Source organism: Crocodylus porosus, unplaced genomic scaffold, assembly GCF_001723895.1.
Source record: "Crocodylus porosus isolate Cpor-Errol unplaced genomic scaffold, CroPor_comp1, whole genome shotgun sequence".
NCBI classification, from domain to species: Eukaryota; Metazoa; Chordata; order Crocodylia; family Crocodylidae; genus Crocodylus; species Crocodylus porosus.
In genome coordinates this window covers 4,301,691-4,324,265 of record NW_017728938.1, presented here as the reverse complement: position 1 = coordinate 4,324,265, position 22,575 = coordinate 4,301,691, and the positions used below count along the sequence as shown (strand labels likewise).

At 44.2% G+C, this 22,575-nt stretch overlaps 1 protein-coding gene across 2 annotated transcripts in view; it reads left to right on the top strand.

Annotated features, from left to right (window-relative positions):
* Window positions 1-22,575, top strand: part of DCAF1 (DDB1 and CUL4 associated factor 1) — a 97,204-nt gene that overhangs the window by 44,052 nt on the left and 30,577 nt on the right. For both annotated transcript variants that reach the window (XM_019547484.1, XM_019547483.1), the window contains exons 10-21: window positions 412-591; window positions 1,268-1,477; window positions 2,184-2,353; window positions 4,692-4,816; window positions 7,019-8,279; window positions 9,350-9,548; window positions 10,964-11,046; window positions 12,372-12,456; window positions 14,700-14,933; window positions 18,194-18,287; window positions 20,649-20,753; window positions 22,102-22,175. In XM_019547484.1, the coding sequence (XP_019403029.1) occupies window positions 412-591; window positions 1,268-1,477; window positions 2,184-2,353; window positions 4,692-4,816; window positions 7,019-8,279; window positions 9,350-9,548; window positions 10,964-11,046; window positions 12,372-12,456; window positions 14,700-14,933; window positions 18,194-18,287; window positions 20,649-20,753; window positions 22,102-22,175 (2,820 nt within the window). The remainder of the gene's footprint in view (window positions 1-411; window positions 592-1,267; window positions 1,478-2,183; window positions 2,354-4,691; window positions 4,817-7,018; window positions 8,280-9,349; window positions 9,549-10,963; window positions 11,047-12,371; window positions 12,457-14,699; window positions 14,934-18,193; window positions 18,288-20,648; window positions 20,754-22,101; window positions 22,176-22,575) is intronic.

The window sequence follows — 22,575 nt, the reverse complement described above, 5'->3', positions numbered from 1 at the left end:
CCCATCCCACCCCCACCTGCCCTGAGCATAGCCTGGCCCCAGCCCCAGCCCCACTCCCACTCTCACCACGGGAGCCTCAATCTGTCCCTTCCCCACAATAAATGCAACAGCCGGATGCTGCTCTTCAAGCTGCCGTGCTGCATATCAGCAATTGGATCAGTATTGGCTGATATGGCTGGTTAATAATCAGCCATCGGTATTGGCCCAAAAAATCCCTACCAGTGCACCCCTACTTATTCATGAAAATTTCTGCTACCATTTTACTTTCTGAAGTTGAGCTCCTTTCTGAATTCAGGGTTTATATCGCTGCTATTCAGGACAAAAGTTATTGACTTCATTTTTACATAGCCAGTAAGTTGATGGAACTGTGTTCTGGCTGCCTAATATCAGGATTGTCCTTTTGCTTTGTAGGTGTGCATGCATCCCCATAATGTGCTCTCGGACGTGGTGAACTACACCCTGTGGTTGATGGAGTGCTCCCATGCATCAGGTTGCTGTCATGCTACCATGTTCTTCTCTATTTGCTTCTCCTTCCGTGCTGTCCTGGAGCTCTTTGACAGGCATGATGGCCTTCGTCGTCTGGTTAACTTGGTAAGGCTTGCAGCCACCTATATCCTGAATAATGATTTTAATGTCTAATTCTAAAGCTTCTCTGTTTAGCTGGGAAGTGTTCCTTTTCTTGCCTTTTCCCTCCACTTAAAGTGGACAAAGGGTAGATTTTACAAACCTCCCTCCCTACTTTTTTTAACTCCTTCACATATTTGAAGGTCCTTTTACATACTTTCCTTAAGTCTAGAGACAAAGTGCCCTAAATGAAGTGCTGTATAGTTCGGCAGTGGGTGTTGCCTGTAACTTTGATTCACTTCTCAAGCCTTTCACTTAACACGTGTATTCTACCACAGTGATCTTGAATGACAAGATGACTGCAGTAGAAATACATTTTTCAGAGTTTCACTGATTTGACTTCTATATTTGTATTTGCTTTTATAAGTAATGGAGGTAAGAGGGAACTCCTCTTCTCAGAAAATACATGCTGCTTACTCTATCAGACGTCTGTATTTGCGAAATATAATTCTATTTAATACCTAAGAGACCCAGTTATCTAGTTTCAGCTGTGATAGTTTCTATTGCATTCAATAGTGAGTTCATCTCCATTTAGTAAGGTATCTGTGTACAAATGTTGTTAGAAGCTGTTGGCGTCTTAGTTCCTGTGAATTATGAACCCAGTGAAAAAAGGTGTTTCCCATTTCTTGACTTGTTTATGTAGATCAGCACTCTAGAGATCCTAAACCTAGAAGACCAGGGGGCCCTGCTAAGTGATGATGAAATCTTTGCCAGCCGACAGACTGGCAAGCACACCTGCATGGCCCTGCGCAGGTACTTTGAGGCTCACCTTGCCATCAAACTGGAACAGGTGAAGCAGTCACTCCAGCGCACTGAAGGTGGCATCTTGGTCCATCCACAACCACCATACAAGGTGAGCAGGCTTTTGTGATGCTGTTTCTTATTGTGAAAACACAGCAGTCTCAGAAGTGGGAATCAAGTGGTCTCTTAAAGCCAGTGGAATCCATACAGGGATATGAAACAGGTTGGTTACCTCTTTGCGATGTGATATTGCAACTGAAAATAGTTTTAGCAGTTTCATTGGCACATTTGGTTCATGTGTAATTGGGAGGTGCTATTTCTTCCTTTGTTACTAACATTAAAAAATCAAGCTAAAAGTATCTACAGCAGAATTTTACCATATTAATCTACTTTCTTCACAAACTTTTCAACTTTGTAGTTACAGGGAAGTTTGTAACAATACCAGAGACATTCATGGTCTGCTAATAGGATTCAGCTATTTGTTTTCAGACCAGTCGTCTTTGCATCATGGAGTAATCTAGTCTCTAGAAACGGGCTAAGAAGCCTGACTAAGTTCCTCCACCAGAGCTATGTAGCTGGGAGCTGTATGCACGCCACTGCTGCTTCTCCTAGCCCCCTGCTCTCAGGCTGCTGTGCAAGTGCAGCTCCCAGCTGGAGCACAGCTGTATCAAGGCCAGGCTCAATGGAGGGAAGGGTGGGGGGAATGGGTGCAGGGAATTGGTAGCAGCCAGCCCCTGCCCGAGAGTAATTAAGCCTGATCTCTAAGTGTGTAACTCTTGTGATACCTCTCCTAAACTTCCTGCCTCTTCTATCCACAGGCATGTTCCTATACTCATGAGCAGATTGTAGAGATGATGGAGTTTCTGATAGAATATGGTCCAGCACAACTTTACTGGGAGCCAGCAGAAGTCTTTCTTAAACTGTCTTGTGTGCAACTCATGCTTCAGCTTATCTCCATAGCCTGCAACTGGAAAACATATTATGCCAGGTGAGATGCCAGATAATATGTAGTACTGTTAGACTTCTGCAACTTTAGGTTGAGATGCTGTAGCCAGGGTATTAGGTACTTTTTAAAATGGAAAGTTTTCCATTTTAATATTAAACACACTTCTGACAATCTAAGGACATATGTATTGGAGGACAGGAGATGTCACAAAGTTAGCATGTGCAGGAAGATGCACTGTTGGTGGTGAAACAAAACCGAAAATATCATTATCTGAATGTCCAAAGGGCTATTGACAGCCAAAATGCTCTGGCAGATTAGGAGTTGAGCAGATTTCTGATTACAGCTCTAATCCATTTACTCCATCCAGTAAACACTTGCTTACCTTTCTTTGTTTTGGTAAAAGCAGACAGCAATAACCATATCACTAGGGACTAGAAGACATAACCTGTCAGTGCAGAGGCAGAAGGATAAAATCAAAGTATACTCTTGTATCCCTGTGAAGGGGTGAGTCTTCCCTCTCATGAGGTAGACTTAGCTAGCTCAGGGTGCTACTCATATTGCTTTGCTGTATTTTGTCATATATTTTGAGATGCATTACATTAATATAAGGCCTTAAGTGGGTACAAGTATGTGGCTGTTGAAAAAGAGGTTGTAATAGAGAAATTTTGGAACTGCCTGTTTTGTTTTGTTCTGTTCAGGCTGACTTCAGCCCCCTGGAAGAAATTCTTTAGTCCAATGGTGCCCAACCCTTTTAGGCTGTGGGCTGGATGAGTGGTGTAAGCTTGGTTCATGGGCTGGATCCAGTGCATGGGATTGGTCCATCTAGCATGCTAGATCGAGTTTGCTGCCCTGGCTTCTGCCCCATGCATGCTGGATCAGGCCTGCCACCATGGCCCCATATGCTGACCCAATCTGGTACACAGGGCTATGTTACCTATCTGCAAGGCTTAGAAATTTGTGAGTAAGGACTGGTGGTAGTATTAATTGCTAGTGCTCCCCCACCATCAAATTTCTGGACCTGTGTGGAGTCCCATGGATTAGATGACATGGTTCTGCATGCTGGATATGGCCTGCTGGCCAGAGGCTGAGCACCACTGCTCTATACTCTCAGGCTTTAGAAGTTCAGAAACTAAATTTGGAGCTATCCCTCTTGAGTTCTGTCTGCTGTCTGGGCCGTCATTATGCTGCCAGAGCAAAGTTGTCTTCTAATAAATAGCTGAGGTCTCTTTCTCCTTACCCCAGGCCTAAAGGCACTTTGCAGCATCTGATTTAGGGAGGCCCTGCAGCAGGGGATTGATGGGAACTCAGTTAAAATTCTACCACCAACTTGAGAAAATGTGTTAATGAAAGATTCCTGCCTTTGAATTCATCGTCTTTTTGGTTAGTGCTAAATAATTTCCTTTGGCTTTAGGAAAAACCGTACCAAAATGGTTCTCTTCAGAGCTGGTTGGATCTTTCTAATTAAAACACTTTTTTTTCCCATTGCAAGACATTGATTGATTTATTAAGACTGTAATCACATGTAGAAATAAGTTCTGAGGCACTTTTTGTTAGGAAGGTGTTTTGGGATCAGGATGGAATTAATGGTCTGTAAGAGATACCACCAATGCCACAATAGCCAATAGTTCAGTGGCTACATGTGTGACATGAGAAACCCAGATTCAAGGCCATGTTCTAATTCAGCCAGAGCAGGGACTTGTTTACTATTCACTGGGATAGATAGCAGTTAAAGGAGAGCAAGAGAAATTTTTGTGACAATTCTGGCAGAGCTTTCCTGATGTAAAATGGAATCTACTCCAGTCAACACTGCCAAGGCAACTCCTAAAATAACTGACAGGGCTTATGTTGTTGCCCAGTCTCCATGGTATTCCTAGACCCTGTTAGCTCACTGAGCCGTACTGAAGACTGGATCACTGTTTCCATTATTCTTCCTTTACTTTCAAGTCTGTGTTATCACTGTTTCTTTAAAAAGTGGTGGTGAGGAAATTACTTATTATATCTATCGTTTGGACCTTTGGGTGGAATTGGGTCATGATGATTTTGTGGGCTGAATCTTGGAAAAACTCTTGTATTTTGTTTTTGTGCATGGAAACCTGTGAAACCTTTGTAGATACTGGGAAGGAAAAAGCTTGTGGCCAGAAAGCAGGAGACCTAGGCCATGTTAGCAATGCATACAATTCTTTCTCTGAGAGGGAAATATAAAGATGTTAAAAACTTGGACATGAAATCAAGGGGTGCCATTAGGAACTTGTTTCCACCTATTTAGCAGCATCAGTGTGAATTGAGAAAAAATTTTGGTACAGTTTGCCTAAACATGAGACATCACAAATGCTCTGTATGCTTGCATTTTTAATAATTTTTTGGTATGGTCCTCTTCCAGGAATGACACAGTGCGCTATGCTTTAGATGTACTGGCTATTCTTACTGTGGTTCCTAAAATCCAGTTGCAATTGGCAGAGCCTGTGGATGTGCTGGATGAAGCAGGATCTACAGTTTCTACTGTGGGTAAGTTGAGCACGGACTTGAGGATTTATTATGTACTTACCAATCATACCAATAGCTGAGATAAGGTTCACCTAGACAGTCCATTCCTGGAATTTAATGTAAGGCTACAGTTATATTAGTAACTGCCGGAGAAATGACAGGAGGCTGTAGTTAAGGTACTGTGTAGTGAATGCCATGGTGCTTGGGTTCTAAACTCATTGAAGTCATGGTCTTTGTCTCTTCTATGTTCTGAAGATGCTGAATACATTGCCAGTGTTAATCCTTTTGCACAATGGGACGGTACAGTTTCCTCAACTTCCCAGAATCTTAAAGTTTTCATGGGAATATGGCATTGGAGTTGATGGGAGGGAAATAATTAATTATTTTAATCTAAAATGAACAGTTACTGTATGTGCCTTTTCATTCATTCCCTTTGGCTCAGGCCATGGACTGTCAGCTTGCAAATGAGTAGGCCATGGCTGGTTATCGAATCTAAGTTAGATGGATCCTGGCATGTCATGGAAGGGTGCTTGTGGTAGTCGAGAGGGGAATTGTGTTTGTGTGTAGACACTTTCTGTTGATATTGTGACAAGGTGCTTAGCATGCCTGTCACTTTAAGAGGGGAACTAGCCTGAGAAGCAGATTATGGGTGTGGCAGGGGGCCAATTAGAGAGTCATCTGACTAGAAGGGGGCTGGGCTTGAAGTGTATAAGCCCAGGGCCTGGGCTGGTCAGGGAGTCAAGCGCTGAGAGCCACAGAGAGAGGAGCTCCAGAACAGTAGGGCTTCAGCTCATGCTGGAAAACATGAGCTGGGGTAAATTGCTCAGGAGGTCTGAGTAAGGGACTAAGGAGAAGGCTGGGAGTAAGACCAGAGCCTGTCAGGTCAGCATACCCACGGTCTCATTTAGCCTAAGAATGGGGCTAGAGTCAAGGGAAGCCAAAGGTCAGGGACCAGTGCCGGAGACCAAGGGGATCAGAGGGCCATAGCGCAGAGAGGGGCATAGATAGGGCAAGGAGCCCATGGTCTCAACTGGCTTAGAGGCAGGGCCAGGTTAAAGGACGACTGAAGGTCAGAGACCACTGCCGAATACTTGGATGGGGTCAGAGGGCTCTTAACTGAGAAATGGATGTAGATAGGGTAAGGGAGCCCAGAGATCAGGGCTAGGGCACTGAAGGCCAGCCAGAATGAAGATAGGAGCCTGAGAGGGAGGAAGTAGTGCCTGGGAGTAGGCCACAGCAAAGTGCCTGGGTGGAGACTGCAGGCTGAGATGCTGCACTCAGGAGTGGCTGCAAGAGGTGATGTGCCCAGGTGGAGAAGCCAAGCCTGGAAGCTACACTGGGATAGCTGAGCTAGGGAAAGTGCCTGGGTAGGGAAGCCCAGTCATAGGGACTGAGGCCATGTCTTAAGAGGGCTGATGATCAATATGATTGATAACATCTGTGAGGTATGGGCATGGTGTATGGGGGGGTTGGTGCCACCTTATAAGCCCATAAGGTGAAGTAGAGACTCCAGAATACCAACACAGGATCAGGGATCCAAATATCTAAGAACAAAAAGGCATGGCAGGAAAGATGAAGAGGAGCAAGCCTGAGGAGTGAAGGCAGACCAGGGGCTAAGTGGCTACTGGGGAGGTGTCGTGGTCACCTCCTGGGATGAATGCTTGTTACAATATTCTGCATTCCTTTTCTCAGATGATGATTGGAGTTGAAGAGCAATTAAAATTATGTGAGCTTTTGACTGGAGCTAATTTCAAAATTTTTCTTTGAGTTGTTAAGGACATTGTGGAGTGTGCTGTCCACTCATTAAAATATTCCCCTCATCTTCTGCTTTAATCCTGTTTGAGGAGAGTGCTTTTTGTAGTATCCACCTTTGAGACACTCCTCTGTCAGTCTGCATATGGCAGTTGCTTTAATGGCAGTTGCCTCACAAGACTGCAAACCTGGATCATGTATGGTCACTTTCACTGAGAGATTGATTAACCTATTACTAAGTAATACTGTTGCATGGACCAGTCCACAGTGGATGGTACTGGTGAAGGAAAATGATGCGATTGGAGAGGTGAACATTACTGTGTTGGTCAGAGGGAATGAGATGACTGCAAAGGATCCTAGAATAAGAAGGTGAACTATATCTCCCTTTCTGATTTGCAGGAGATTCTGCATCTGATGAACAATCTGATGCTTGAACAGGCTAAAGTGTTAATGAAACATTTCTCTTATTAGGTATTAGCATCATCCTGGGAGTTGCTGAGGGTGAATTCTTCATCCATGATGCAGAGATTCAGAAATCGGCTCTTCAGATCATCATCAATTGTGTATGTGGCCCAGATAATCGTATCTCCAGTATTGGCAAATTCATCTCGGGGACCCCCCGGCGGAAGCTCCCCCATGCCCCCAAGAGCAGTGAGCACACACTGGCCAAGATGTGGAATGTGGTGCAGTCCAACAATGGCATCAAAGTGCTGCTGTCATTGCTGTCCATAAAAATGCCAATTACGGATGCAGACCAGATTCGAGCATTAGCATGTAAGGCCTTGGTGGGGCTATCGCGCAGCAGTACCGTCCGGCAAATCATCAGCAAGCTACCTCTCTTTAGCAGCTGTCAGATCCAGCAACTGATGAAAGAGCCCGTGCTCCAGGACAAGCGCAGTGAACATGTCAAGTTCTGCAAATATGCTGCTGAGCTGATAGAGCGTGTTTCGGGGAAACCATTGCTGATTGGCACAGATGTCTCTCTGGCTCGGTTACAGAAAGCAGATGTGGTGGCCCAGTCAAGGATCACGTTTCCTGAGAAGGAGCTGCTCCTTCTGATTCGGAACCATCTCATCTCTAAGGGGCTGGGAGAAACTGCTTCTGTCCTTACCAAAGAGGCGGATCTACCCATGACAGCAGCGTCTCACTCCTCTGCTTTTACCCCAGTTGCAGCAACTGCCTCTCCTGTGGCTCTGCCTCGTACCCCTCGTATAGCTAATGGCATCTCAGCCCGGCTGAGTAGCCATACTACTGTAGGTTCTACTGCCACCTCTGTCCATGCTCCATCAAGGCCATCTGCTTCCCAGGGTCCACTTGCCCTTCCAGGCCCTTCTTATGCCAGCAACTCCCCTTTGATTGGCAGAATTAGCTTTGTCAGGGAGAGGCCGTCTCCCTGCAATGGCAGGAAAATAAGAGTGCTGCGACAGAAATCGGACCACGGCGCCTACAGCCAGAGCCCAGCTATCAAAAAGCAGCTGGACAGACACCTCCCTTCCCCACCCACGCTGGACAGTATAATCACAGAGTACCTTAGGGAGCAGCATGCCCGCTGCAAGAACCCTGTTGCCACCTGCCCCCCTTTCTCTCTCTTTACACCCCACCAGTGTCCTGAGCCAAAACAGAGGCGCCAGGCGCCAACTAACTTTACCTCACGGCTGACCCGCAGGGCAGCCTTTCCGAAGTACGGAGGGGTGGATGGTGGCTGTTTTGATAGACATCTTATATTCAGCAGGTAAGAAAGAAAAATGTTTTTGATTACTGCTGGAGTGCTCTCTGTTCCAAAAAGTCTTTCCTGCTGTGTAAGTGGATTCAGGTTCCACAGTCCAAATTCTTTGACCTGATCAGAACATTTTGACTGGAGTGGCAGCTGGGAGAAGTTTGAAAAAACCGTTTTAGTAGACATGGCATTTTCACTCAACACTTAATATAGCACCTTCTGCTTTCAGAGTGTTGTCTGTATTTTAAAGGATGTGGCATCCTACTTCTCTCTGCTTTGTAGTTGTGGTGATGTTCCTGTTTTATGGGTGAAACAGTTGAGGCAGGTGATTGAGCTATGGCAGGCCTTAATGTGTCTTTTAGACTCAGGCCTCTTTGCTAAGAATAGAGGATTTTTATTTATTTATTTATTTTTAGTCTATTTTCCATTTCATTTTTCCCATAGGCACCCATAAATATTGTATTTTTTATTTGGAGGCCCATGACATCTTCAGATGGGGAATAAACTGGAGAAGCTTATGACCAGTTATATAATAAAGATTGTATCATAGTAGCATAGTGCTTAGGGCTGGAAGGCACCTAAACAGATCATTAGGTCTGACCCCCAGATCGTCAGGTCTGACCCCTTGTGTATTGATGCTATGGATTTTGATAGTAAAACCAGTGCCACCTTTGAAAATGTATGGTTCCAAGAAAGTGCTTGACCAGTGTGCCTTGTTTCCTTGTTTTGCATTTTTCAGAACTATCCCCAGCCTTACTAGCTGTCCATATTTCTTTTTCAGTTGACTAATACAGGTTTGTTTGTCCTTTTCACCCATCTTAAGGGATATTGAATCCAGATCTTGCAACCTGGTAGGATATTATCATTAAAATATTTCATCTTGCAGGACATGTGGAAATGTTACAAATCACTATATTGGCTGTTCTCTCCAATAATTCTATTCCCCTAAAAGCAAACAAACAAAAAAAAAGCTGACTTGTAGCTATGTGAGATTTCAAATCTAGGCTTTGATATCCTCCATCCTTGTTCTATTTGGCTTTCCTTCTCTTCATTTTCGGTCACCTGTATAATCTTTCCCTCCCCAGATTCCGTCCAATTTCTGTGTTCCGGGAAGCAAATGAAGATGAAAGTGGCTTCACCTGTTGTGCGTTTTCTGCACGGGAACGATTCCTAATGCTGGGTACTTGCACAGGACAGTTGAAACTCTACAATGTATTCAGTGGTCAAGAAGAAGCCAGCTACAATTGCCATAACTCTGCCATCACACACCTTGAGCCATCCAGGGTAAGGACTTAAAGGCTTAGTCTGTGTCTTAATGGATTCACATAGCCTAAACTTGTGTTTCTGTCCTGTTTTGAATATGTGGACCAAAGCATATCTGTTGGCTGATGTACAGCATAATTCACCAAAGTGCTAGCAGAATCCCAGTGGAACTAATGTTACTCTCCTCACAGGCAGTGGAAGGCCGGGGCTAATGGAGCTTAGCCCCCACAAATGCAGGGGAGAGGATGGGGTCGCAGGGTGCCATGGGCTCTGAGTGGCTGCGGGGGCAGTGGAAGGAAGTGGGGCTGTAAGCACAGACTCAGGCACTCATAGCTCAGTGTGTGGATCACTACCTAACATGGCAGGCAAGTTTCAGTCTGTGAAGAGGAAAGTTGGGAACAGATAAGGGGTCTCCACAGTGAGGAAGGGAGTGGGGCAGGCTGGGGTGAATGGGGCCCTAGGGCAGGTCATGGGACTACTGGAGCCCAGGTGGCTTGTCCAGGGGCATGGGGGGGACTCCCGCCACTGTGTACACCCCAGGGGAGTCATGAATGGGGAGCATGTGCCCCCCCAGATTTGTCTGAGGCAGAGGTGGGCTGCTGCTGCAGGCTGGGGCTCTGCGCCCTGCTGCTTTTAGTGCTGCTGCATGGTGCCATGTGCGTCCTGCCGCTGGGCGGGCAGAGGATGTGACACAGCCTGGGGGCAACAGGCACATGGCATCACATGGCTCCCAAGGCAGTGGCAGAGCCCATGATGTAGGGGCAGTCCACCTCCACCCCACGCACAAATCTGGGGGACACTTGCTTCCCTATGCCTCCCCCAGGGTGCATGCAGTGGCAGGAGCTGCCTCCTGACCCTGGAGGAGCTGCCCAAGGCTCCAATAGTCCCACGACCCACCCTGGCCCCAGGGCCTTATTCACCTCAGCCCCTGCCCCACTCCTTCCTTCATTATGGGGGCTTCAATCTGCCTCCCTCTTCTCTTCCCGCCCCTCCTTCCCCTCCACACACTTACCTCCTGGGAGTGGGGGGTGCTGTGTGCACACAAGTGTTTAGCCCCCTCCAGATATTTTCTCCCTCTGCCTATGACTCTTCTCTTCGAAGTTTCCAGGAATTTTTCTGTCCCTAAAATAATGGGAAAGAGATAAAGCAGCCCTCTGCCTATGTGTGTTTATATGTGTGTGCATAAAGGGGAAGGAAAGGTCTTTAAAGTTGATCTAAAGTTGATGTATGCATAAGAGAAATGCCAAGTATTATAGAGTTTACAGAACTCTAATTTACAACCTGGGTTCTGGCCCTGAGGAAAAAGTGCCATGAGGAAGGATCTTGTTACAGCTCCTAAGCCCATATAGAATATGCAAGTACTTTTATGTGTGTTAGCGTAGCACTATAATGTTGTTTTGTCTTGCTTTGCTTTCTTTTCATCCTTGATAATACAGGATGGATCTTTATTGCTGACATCTGCTACGTGGAGCCAACCTCTCTCTGCACTGTGGGGGATGAAATCCGTCTTTGATATGAAGTAAGTACTCTCTCTGCCAGTCTGGAGTATGCCATATTTACAGGAACATTTAAAAAATGGACCCCAAATCCCCTAGAGTAGGAAACTACAAAAATGTATTCAGATACTTAGCAAGAAAGAGCTTCTATCTAGTAGGAAACCAGTCCAGCAAAAAATGGGTACTTTGGGCAGTTGGGAAAACCCATCACGCTGTATCCTCATAGCAATGAACAAATTTGGTTTTTTGTTTTAAGTGAAAATATTTAGAGCATAATGCTGCATGTAGCTGCACACAGTTTGGCTTCTTAAGAGAGCAGTTGTGCTCAGAGGCCAGACTGACAGGCCTCTGCGCAGCTTGACAACAAGCTTTTGGACACTGCTACAACTTTTAAGAATGGAAGAAAAGAAAGCTTAAGCGGCCTTTGGGTGCTACAGAAGATGGATCTCACAGTATTGACCAGGTTAAAATGATCCTCCAAATTAAGAATAATTATAAGTTTATCAATTCTGTGAAAGAACTTCAAAGGGGAAAATGTACTAATTTTTTTATAAAACATTGATACTTCACAACACAGCTGTTACCAGAGCATTCAAGCTGTTAGTATTTGAACAGTGTAACATGACTGTGTTCTCATATTAATGTCTTTTATCACTTCATAGGTTGAAGACATTTTTACAAAATTCTTCTTACCTAGGGGGTCAAATTTGCTTGGAGACAGATGAGTAAAATCACGAGCATGCCTGATATCATAGTAGGGTGTCCTTTTTTCCTGGGCTAGTAAATGTATTTCAGCACTTTTAGGGTCGTTATGAAAAAAGTAAATACAGTGATTTGTATGGTGAATTCTGCAAAGTAGTTGACTACCACAAATAAAGTTACATTACATTAGTTTCAATATTGACTGTTCTCCCTTTTAAGAGAAGAAAAGAAATGATGCTTTGTTTCTCAGATGTTTGACCATTGCATACTTGGATACTCCAAAAATGTGTGAATTTTCCATTTCCCTAGTAGCTACTTATTCCAGCAAATATAGTGTTAAGCCTGCATAAGCAACTGGAATAAATGTTGTGAAGTGGCTTGTAATACAGCAGATCTGTGATCAATACATAATTGTCTTGCGGCTTATATATGCGTATATAGTAGATGCTCTTCTGGCAAATATGCAGCTACATGAAGTATTTTAGCACTGAGCCTTCCCAGGCAACGGAGCTGAGAAGGCTCTTTTGCTTATTATCAGCTATGTTCAACAATGTTATGCTCTACCAGAAGAATTTATGCATTGGGTGTTATGATAAACTGTTTGAATCTGTAGTTTACTTAGCTGCTCACTGATTGTTGTTTACAGGCATTCCTTCCCAGATGACCATTATGTGGAGTTCAGCAAGCACTCTCAGGATAGGGTCATTGGTACAAAAGGGGACATTGCCCATGTAAGTATCAGTGAAAGTGAATCTTTTGGAACTGACACCAGGTTATGTCTCTGCTTACAACATCTAGGACCTTAGGGGTGGCCATCCTGCAGCATGGGTGCCACAAGTGGCATGAGGAGCCTGTGTGTGTGGCATGAAGCAGATTAGTGAGGGCAGGCAGCACAGTGGCAGAGAGGGCAGGAAGCAGAAAGTAGAGCACCAGATCAGGTGGGGAGCACAGGGCAGGGAGCAGAAAGCTGAGTAGCAGAACACATAAGGGAAAGAGAGTGCTACTCAGGGAGGGCATGGTGCTAATTTGTGGCACACCTGACAGAAAGATTGGCCCTCACTGTGGTAACTGACAGATGCCGTGATGGTGTCTGTAACTGTTGCACTAACAGGTATAGGGATTCCTTGAAAGCACTGATTAATGTATTTCCTGGTTTTAAAAGCAAGGTAGAAAACCATCTACTGTATGGCATACTCCATTACCACTTACAGTAATAAGCTAATGTAGGTTTCCCTAAAGTAATTTACAGAATGAGCTTGGCTTGATTTGGTTTAAATTTTATCCATTTCACATAATACTGTACCGGCATTTTGCCCATGTCAAGCCATGAAATTGCTAATCTGAAGGTTTTGGAAATGAGTTTTCTCTCTTTTCTTGGAGTCAATGCTAATTCAAATTCATTACAGGGGCTATCTCATCTAAAGACGGTTGTAAAAAAATATATATATATTGTTGTGCAGCATGAATTGATTCAAATTATTCATGATTTTCCTTACCAATCTTGTTGGTTTTCATATGTGTTTGCATTTATACAAATTAAGCTTCTCTGCCCAGCTGGTCAGGACTACTGGGAAATCAGATCTGTATTTACTTTGCAGTCATTTGTCGAGCAACAGACTGTTCCAAAACAGTCATCAGTGTTAGGGCCAAAGGGAACCTAGGCTCCAGGCAAAGCTTTGAATCAGAAGCATTTAAGAAAAGTCACAGATACTCAAAGCGCTTGGGGGGCGGGGAAAAATGTGGGACAGAGGGTGATGGGGGGGTTGTCTTTCAGTCTCTGTACCTGGCTGTGCAAGTCCTTCTCTAGGAAATGGTTTGCATAGTTTACACAGGCATAGTTCAGAAAGACACCCTGAGTCTGTTTATTTAGCTAACACTGTAGTTAGGTGCTATGTTTTACTGATCCTTCTAGCCCAGGGGTGGGCAAAATATGGCCTGTGGGCTGGATCTGGGCCACCAAGCCATTCTATCCGGCCTGTGGGGTCCCTAAAAAAATTTAGTAAACTAATATTAGTTTGCTCCTGGCTGCCTGTCAAAGATGACAGGAACCAGGAGTAGTAGGACCCAGGGGAAGCCCACAGCAGGAGGCAGGGCCCAGCTCTGCCCCATCCCCAGCTATTTTCCTGCTTCCTGCCTTTGCCCTGCTCCAGCACCACATGACTCCCAGCTGCATTGCTGGACCAGGACCACAGGGCCATGCCTCTGTGCGCATGCGTGTGTGTTCATAGAACGAGTCCCACATGCACACCCCACCATATACATGCACATGCAGACCCCCTCACACCCCCCAGCCACCTGCCTCCCACAAACCCCATATCCCAGGTATCCACACACCCACAACCCCCCACAAACCTATACCCACACCGTCACAATATACAAGAGTATGACTTAATTTTAAGCTATTATATGTTCACCTCTATATGTTGTAGATGTTCATTTTTAGAATATAATTTGGTATTTTTTTTGGTTCCAAGATGGCAAAACCCCTTGCTTAAAGGAGTACTTCTGGGGGCAAGGGGAGGGACTTCTGGTGGCAAGGGTCAGGGGTTAGAGGGTGGAACTTCTGGTCACAAGATGATGACCAGAGAGGGGCATCTGTCAAGGGGTGGTGCTACCCATGTGGCCCTCGACAGCTTGCCAAAACTCAGTAAGCGGCCTTCTGACCAAAATAATTGCCTACCCCTGTTCTAGCCCATTTTTCACATCTGGATTAGTTCTCTGGAACTAGTCTTAGGCTTGTTAAATGTATTGGAGGGACCACAGCAATCTAAACACTGTCTAGGCACATAGTAAGAGACATGGTTCCTGCCCTGAAGAGCTTGCAGTCCAAAGGTGTCGTGCTAGGGAAGAAAGGTTTCACAGTGGCTAGTTCCTATGTGAGAGGGGCATGAAACTCAGGGTGGTCTATGGTATTCTTGGGCACTGATAGATTACAAATTGTGACTAACCTTTCTCTTTCTTTTTAATCTAAAAGATCTATGATATTCAGACTGGCAACAAGCTGTTGACTCTGTTTAACCCAGATCTGGCCAACAACTACAAGAAGAACTGTGCCACCTTTAACCCCACAGATGACCTTGTTCTAAATGATGGTGTCCTTTGGGATGTCCGTTCTGCGCAAGCCATCCATAAATTTGACAAATTCAACATGACCATCAGTGGCGTTTTCCATCCCAATGGGCTGGAGGTCATAGTCAACACAGAGATTGTATCCTACCTCAGTTGAAACTTACTGTATAAATACCATGGACTGATAGCCATGTGGTCTGATTGTAGCAACCTGTGTAGTGTCCTGCTGTGTCATGGTAAACATAAATGGATTTTACAAGCTTTTATAATAATGGCAATTTTAATTCATAAGTTAGGAGCAAAAAATTGTCAGAATAGGGAGTCAGTAGGAGCCAGTCCCCTGTCTCTGTTCTGAGATGCTTCAAAGGAGATGCGACAAAATGCCTGTGGCATGTTATCAGTTTATAGATTAAATAGGCCTGTTCATAAGTGGAATTTGCTGCATCTCCTTTGTTGACTGACTTATGTCATAAAGCATGAACTTCTTGAGACAGTAGTCTCAGAGATGGCTTTTGTATACATCTCCAACCCAGATCTGTATCATTAGGTGGAAGCATCTTCATGAAATGTATTTCTTTTGTAGTACAAGTTCATAGTAATGAGAAGATTGGGCACTGCTGTACTTAATACAAAGTTTTAGATCTTTTATAAAAATACTACCTAAATCAGCTCTGGATGCTCTCATTACCCATATAGAAGTCTAACCTTTTTGGAATCCTGGTAAGCTCCTGGTTTCAGTTATATGCTTTGGCAGTGAGTTGTGCATGTTACTTCTTATGTGACATATAATTCTTAAGAAATAACACTTATTTATGTGACATATAATTCTTTCAACACCTTTTAACTTGTTTTCTAGTTTAGTTGGATGTCTTGTGTGTGATAGAAAGGTATATAGTTTCATAGTTTCTAGGGTCGGAAGGGACCTGAGTAAATCATCTAGTCCGACCCCCTGAGCCTGATCTGTCATTTTGTAACATACACTCATTCTCTCTGTCTCTGTCATGTCCTCTCATCTTCGAGACAGCCTCACCCTGCACAAGTTATTTCAGGCTTCTAGTGCTTTCATTGCCTGTACCTGATCCTCTTTTCCTGATGTCCCTTTTGAAATATGGTGATCAGTGTTGACACAGGAAAGGGCATAAACCTCTGCTGTGCACTATACTAGGAATTTTTCTTTTCAGCTGCCATAGTGACATGCAGGATTTCTTCTTGAATGGCTATAGTCAATTTAGAACCAAGCAGTGTAGGAAAATAATATAAATGATGCATCCTAATATATTTTGTCTTGTATTTATGAACACTGAAATTCATCTGCTTTGTTGCTCCTTATTTATTTAGCTTTGTCAGAACCACCTAATATTCTTTTGGTCTTCTGTAATTTCTGATGAACCCTAAATAATTTTCTTTCTCCCAAATGTTACCCTCTATTCCCTATCCCCTTTTTTACAAGTTTTTAACATATGTATTAGCTACATAGCTGTAGTATGGAACCCTGCAAACATTTGGACTTACTGTAAATTGACTGTTTCTGCTTTAATGTCATCTTCACCAATTCAGATCCATGGTAAGTTTTGCCTATTACCTCAAAACTAGGTTTTTTCAAAGGCCTTTTTACTAAAATCATGCTATATCAACTGCATCTCCTTTGTGTCATGTTTTCTCAAATTGCTGGTAGGTTAGAGACACCTTCCTTTAAAGAAGGCAGGCTGGTGTTTGCTGTCATATCATTCACATAAGTATTCTATATGTAGTTATTGTTCCAAGTAAATTACTTAAGTATGGATTTCAGATCTATATCTCCTTGGCTAGGGATAGATATTACACACAAGCTGGTTTAAGTGATCAGAAACCGGTTTAAACCTGTAACAGAACAGACGTTTGGTGTATGGAAACTGGTTTGAGATAAACATAGTTGAATGTAATGTCAGACTTAAGTGATTTGGCTCAAACTGGTTTATGCAATGTTTGTCCCAGACCCTTTGCTGGTTTAAGTTAAATCAGAGTCCCCTAGCATGCTCTCTGGGCTGGGTGGAGCTCTCAGCTCCACAGCAGGGCTGGCCCCTCGCCTCTGTTCCCTGGCTGGAGCTCGGCACAGACTCGCAGGCACAGCAGGGTCTGCTGGCTTGCTCGCCTGTCAATTTGCTGCAGACAGTATGATGAAGCAGGGAGGGAGATTGAAAAGCTCCGTATCATCAACAGATGCATGCACTGCACACCCTAGCTTGCCTCATAGTGCTAGCCTGAGGCTGGGGGCTGGTAACACTCCTGCCCCTTGAGCAGCCAGCAGGGAAAAGCCTGTGACTGTGCAGGCAGACCTCCTTAATTGGAGTCCTGCTGGGGCCTGGCCATGCACCCCTCAGCTCAGCTCCCTGCAGAAGGGAAGTGGGGAGGGCTGCTCTGGCACATCCTGGCTTCTAGTATGAGCCACTGCAGGCATGTTTCTGAATTTCTTCAGTCCAGAGAGAATATCTGTCCAGTTTCAAAGCAGCTCAGCCTAGCCAGGTTAGACTAACCTACAAAGATTGAATCAATTCAGGGTCAGGCTTTTTGAATGTCTCTCCCTAGCCCTTGAAATCATACCAGCATCTTCCCCTTTCAATTAATTATATGCTCCATTTGCAGCTTTCCAGTTTTACAAGGCAGTAGAAGGTCGGTCGGTCCTCCCTTCCCTGCTGCAGACAGAGTGGTCCTCCATTGATGATACGTAACTCTTCAATCCTCCTCCCTGCTTCCCTCATACTTACTTAAAGTGCATGTAACAGAAATAAACTATTGTCAGAGACTAACTTGTGGAAGTACTGAAAAACAATATATCTGAAAAAAGAAACAAATTACAAGTGCTGGAGAGCATACATTTAAGAGTTCTGCAGAAGCATAAGGATGAAATGACAGAACAGCAAAAGTGTGTGTGTATACACCTCCCTGTGTGTGTCTCAGTGTGTATGTATATACACACACATTGCTGATTCTGTTAATATTGCAGGGGAGGGGGAGGGAGTTAAGACTAGGAAGCTGTAGCAGGGGACCAGAGGGGAAAAAACAAGGGGTGGAGGTTGAGGTGTGAAGTTCATGCACATTGTACTCTGTCCTTTCAATTGAAAGTTAGATGTTTGTACTTTCACTTCTGTCATCTCATTTGTGGCATCACCTCTCTTCCTCCCTTCACCTACTAAGATCTGCATCATAACTACCATGTTGACAGCTGAGGACTTGGTGCAGGTTTTCTAATGAGAAACTTCTGATGGGCTTGCAGGGCTAGGAGAAGGGCCCTGGAACCGCTGTATCTGGAGGACAGCAGTTAAGTTTCATGAGTTTGGTGCAGTTTGCTGCTCACCAGCAAGTTGAAATGAAAGTGGAAATTTGTAGTTCTGTATTGTTCCTTAATCTCTCTTTCTCCAGTGGGACCTTCGAACTTTCCATTTGCTACATACGGTACCAGCACTAGATCAGTGTCGTGTGGTTTTCAACTACACTGGCACAGTTATGTACGGAGGTAAGATTTCCCTATTTGCGTTGTGTTGTCTTTGGTTTTTCTTGACATCTTTGGATTTGGCAGTGGAAGCTGACTATAGGGCTTCTCTTTCCTGTGTGGTGTTGGTGAAGTAGACCAATCCAAATATTTCCCAACCCAAGGAACCTCTAGATGCCTGACAGCCCACATCTAACTTGCATATAGGAAGTCTGTTGCATTTTGCTCTGGTCATTTCCAAGAGAGGTACAGACTCCCTGCATTTTAACAGCTGCTGAGGGTTTTGGAGTTGAGAAAATCTATACCAGCTCACCATGCCTGTGGTTTAGAGCTTTGCATGCTTTTATTATGGTGTACCAAATTAAAGCCCTGTGGAAAGCAGAGACCTGTATAATGAGCAGGCTGTCTTGTGGCATATTTTTGTAAATCTATGTTTAAAGAATATTAAAATGATGTAGTCAAACACCCCAAAAGTTAGAAAATACTGGAATTAAGATTGTGAGTGAGTAGGCTATGGGCTTTGATTTCATCATCATGTGTTTCCCCCAACCAGATCCCTGCCTTGGTCAGTAAACAGGCTGGACAAAGTTCAGTTAATGAGAATCTACTTATTCATTGCTTTGTTTTTCTTGTTTGTTGTATAGCTTTAGGCCTCACTTACTGTACAATTTTAAAATCTTTGAAGACTAGATTCTTTTCCTCATGGGCTTCCATTGTGGCATTTAGCTGTATTTGGTGCTTCACAAATAGATTAATACTAATTTTCTCAAAATCTTGTGTATTTAGATGTAATAGTATAACCATTTTGCAGATGGGAAGGATTAAGAGAAAAAATGTCCACTAACCTTGGGTACAGAAATTGAGATGTCTAGGATCTGATTTCCATTTCTCCTTCCCCAATCTTAATGTTACATAGTAGGGCTGTGCGAGGCTTCTGACCCTGCTTCAGATCCAGAGATGTCCAGATCAAAGTGCTGGCTTCGTTAGGCTTTCCAAAACGGTTCAGAGCTTCTGAAGTGCTTCAGGAAAGCTTCAGAGTTGCTTCGGAGAATTGGCCATAATGGGGAATGAATGAAATATCTATAACTTTGTTGGTTTTTTGTCTGATTTGGATGAAATTTTCAAGGATGGTAGCCTCTGCTGAGAGCATGAAGCCTGCCAAGATTCAAGATCAGTGCAGGAGTTTGGTGGGGGAACTGCACTCCAAATTCTTGAAAGCAAAACTCCTGTCACGTCTATGTGTTACAACACAGGGGGGTGAGAACTACAGGGGTGGTTGCCCCTGGTGAGACCACAAAGCCTGCCAAGTTTCAAGAAGATCAGTATAGGGGCTTGGGGGAAACTGCACCTCAAGCTGTGGGCAAACAAAACTTGTAACTATGTGCGTGTGTTAAGGTGCAGCAGGGTGTGAAAAGCTGCAAGGATGGTGGCCCCTGCTGCGGCCACAAAGCCTGCCAGCTGTCGAGGAGATAGGTGTAGGGCTTCTGGGTCTGGAGCCCTGCATCTCTAGCTGCTGACAGACCTACCCATGTCATAAGTTTTGCCTGTCTTAGGGGGAACTACTGCAGGCCTTGCTGCTAAGCTACTCTGTTACCAGTTACCAATCAATCATGATTCACTCAGGGACCAGCTCAATCCACAGTTGCCAACTAATGTAGCCAGTTAACTAGCAACAATTAACACCTACAAAACCCCACACTAAGGAGAGGAAATAATCAATACAGACAATCAACTGCCCCAAGACAGACACAGCTGCACAAGCACCCATGTCACAAGTTTTGTCTGTCAGCAGCCAGGGGTGCAGGGCCGCAGAACCCCCCTGCACCAATCTCCTTGACAGCTGGCAGTCTTTGTGGCCGCAACAGGAGCCATAACACCTGCAGTTTTCAGCCTGTTTTCTGTGCCTTAACACACACGGGGGTTAAGGTTCCCCCACGTGTGTACCTCCCCCTCCACCCCTCCTAACTCCCCTACCAATTGTTCCTGATTGGCAGAGAGGCAAAAACTGTGGTTTTAGTATGACACTGTTTTTGCCTCCTGGCCAGTCAGCAACAAGCAAGAGGGCCATCAGGACTCCTCAGTCAGTAAGCAACAGGGTGGGTTGGGGGGTTCACGAGGGAACCTGCAAGATTAAAGGAGCTGCCACAGCCCATTTCCACTGTGAATTCAATAGATCCCTACTTGTGTACTAAGCATTTATATTCTTGCAAAATTCAGCTGTAGAACAGTAATATAATGGATAAATGGGTCTTGCTAATCTATTAAAAAAAGCAAAGTACAGAAAATTATACTGCAATGCTATGCAGGTCCAACAGGATCCTAATGTGAGAAGAAGCAACACTGTAAATAAGAGGTACCTTGCTGAATAATCTTTCCCTTGGTCAGCTATGTTGCAGGCAGATGATGAAGATGACCTACTGGAGGAGAGGATGAGAAGCCCCTTTGGGTCATCCTTCAGGACATTCAATGCAACTGATTACAAGCCTATAGGTAAGAATGAAAGTGCACCAGCAAAGGGCTTGTTTTGTAACCTGGGTGCACTTTTTTGCACTAGATCCTTCTTTTATTAAAAAAATGAATTAAAACACATTCTACCATTGTCTACCTTAATCCAAGTATGCACATTGTCCTCAGCCCTGAAGTAGCTTGAGCTAAAATTTCTGCTTCAGTATGTGATTATTTGCATTTACTTTTGTGGGCTGTAATTGCCACCTGGTTTTCTTCTGTTGTCTTTTCTTCTATTCAACTCGGATATGAATCTGAGAGCAAGTCTGTAATACAGCCAAAACCTCAATGGTCCAGTTGTGTGAAAGGACCATTTTTTCTGTTTGAACTCCCCTTTCTCATTAGTATTGGTCCCTGTTTATAGCTCAAACTGCTGTCAGTTTGGCCTCTAGCCCACAAAACTCCTGGAGCTAAACTTAGTTATTTAGCAGGAGTGAGTAAACATGGCCACTGGCTTCCGTTTGCTTAGGGAGATGGCCTGGTTACACCTTGGTCTTCCTTCAGCATCACCTTATGAAAACTGAAAGAGCCATGTGGTCTCTGGTCTGCTCAAAGAAGTCCATAGCCATATGTGCAGAGAGAGATGCACAGTGGAATCCAGTGTGAGAATTCAGGCTGCACTTCTTTGAACAGCTCAGCATGAGAGGTTCAGAAATATTCTCCATTACTGGTTGAAATTACAGGCAGCCCTTGGATTTATGACACAATTGGTTCCCGAGAACTGTGGCTTAAGTCGAAACTTTGCAACTCGGAACCGATTTTCCCATAGGAAACAAGGTTATAAATGGGGGATTGGTTTCTGAACCAAGACCCGATACCCTATTTTCACCATAAATAGCGCAGAATTTTGTACTCAATCAATTATAGATGAGTAATATAGCTACATTAACATATTTGTTTTGTAACTAGCAATCATATTGATTTGGAAGGACTTCTTCTTTGAGGTGACTTGGCTGGACTTTTTGGAGGACTCCTGGTTGGACTTTTTGAAGGGTTCTTGACTGGAGTCTTCTCAGGAGTCTTGGCTGCAGTTTTTTCTGGAGTCTTGTCTGCTTTCTTAAAGAAAGTGTCCAAGGAAGTTTGGACAGGTGGGAGATGGGTGACGCATCAAGCGTTGTAAAGTCGAAAGTCAGAAAGTTGAAACAGGGTGTCAGTTTAGAAATGTTGTAACTTGAAATGTTGTAAGTTGAGGACTGCCTGTACCTGTGTGTACTAAACTCCAGTTTTCTTGATTCTTACCCAGATATATTCATATCCTTAAAACTGTTTATACAGTAAAGCATTGAAATGCCTGGACTTGACTTTTAAGCTTATTTTCTGATTTGTGTTCTAGCCACCATTGATGTGAAACGGAATATCTTTGACTTGTGCACAGACAGCAAGGATTGCTATTTGGCTGTCATAGAGGTAAAGACATTGAGATAGTAGTGGGAACAGTAAATACCTGTCTATGACTGTAGTCCAAGTATAATTCTTCTTGGGGTATTTTTAAGACCTTGGGGTTGGAGGTTCCAAAGTTTCTGGTGTTTGTTGTTGATGTCTTACATAGTGGTATTCTTATGTGGATAGGGTAATTGTGACCAGTTGGTTACAGTCCATCTTGTGATGAGTAATTGCCATGTTGCCTCTGTCGCTAGCTCATTCATATCTTAGAGTCCTTTCAGTGCTATCCCTCAAACACTGTCTTGCTCCCAGTCTCGGGCTATGGGCTGAGGAGGGAGAGGAGGATCCACATAGTGAACCAAAGACTGCGGAGCTGGTGTCATCAGGAAGGCTTTGGCTTCCATGACCACAGCCCGCTCTTTGG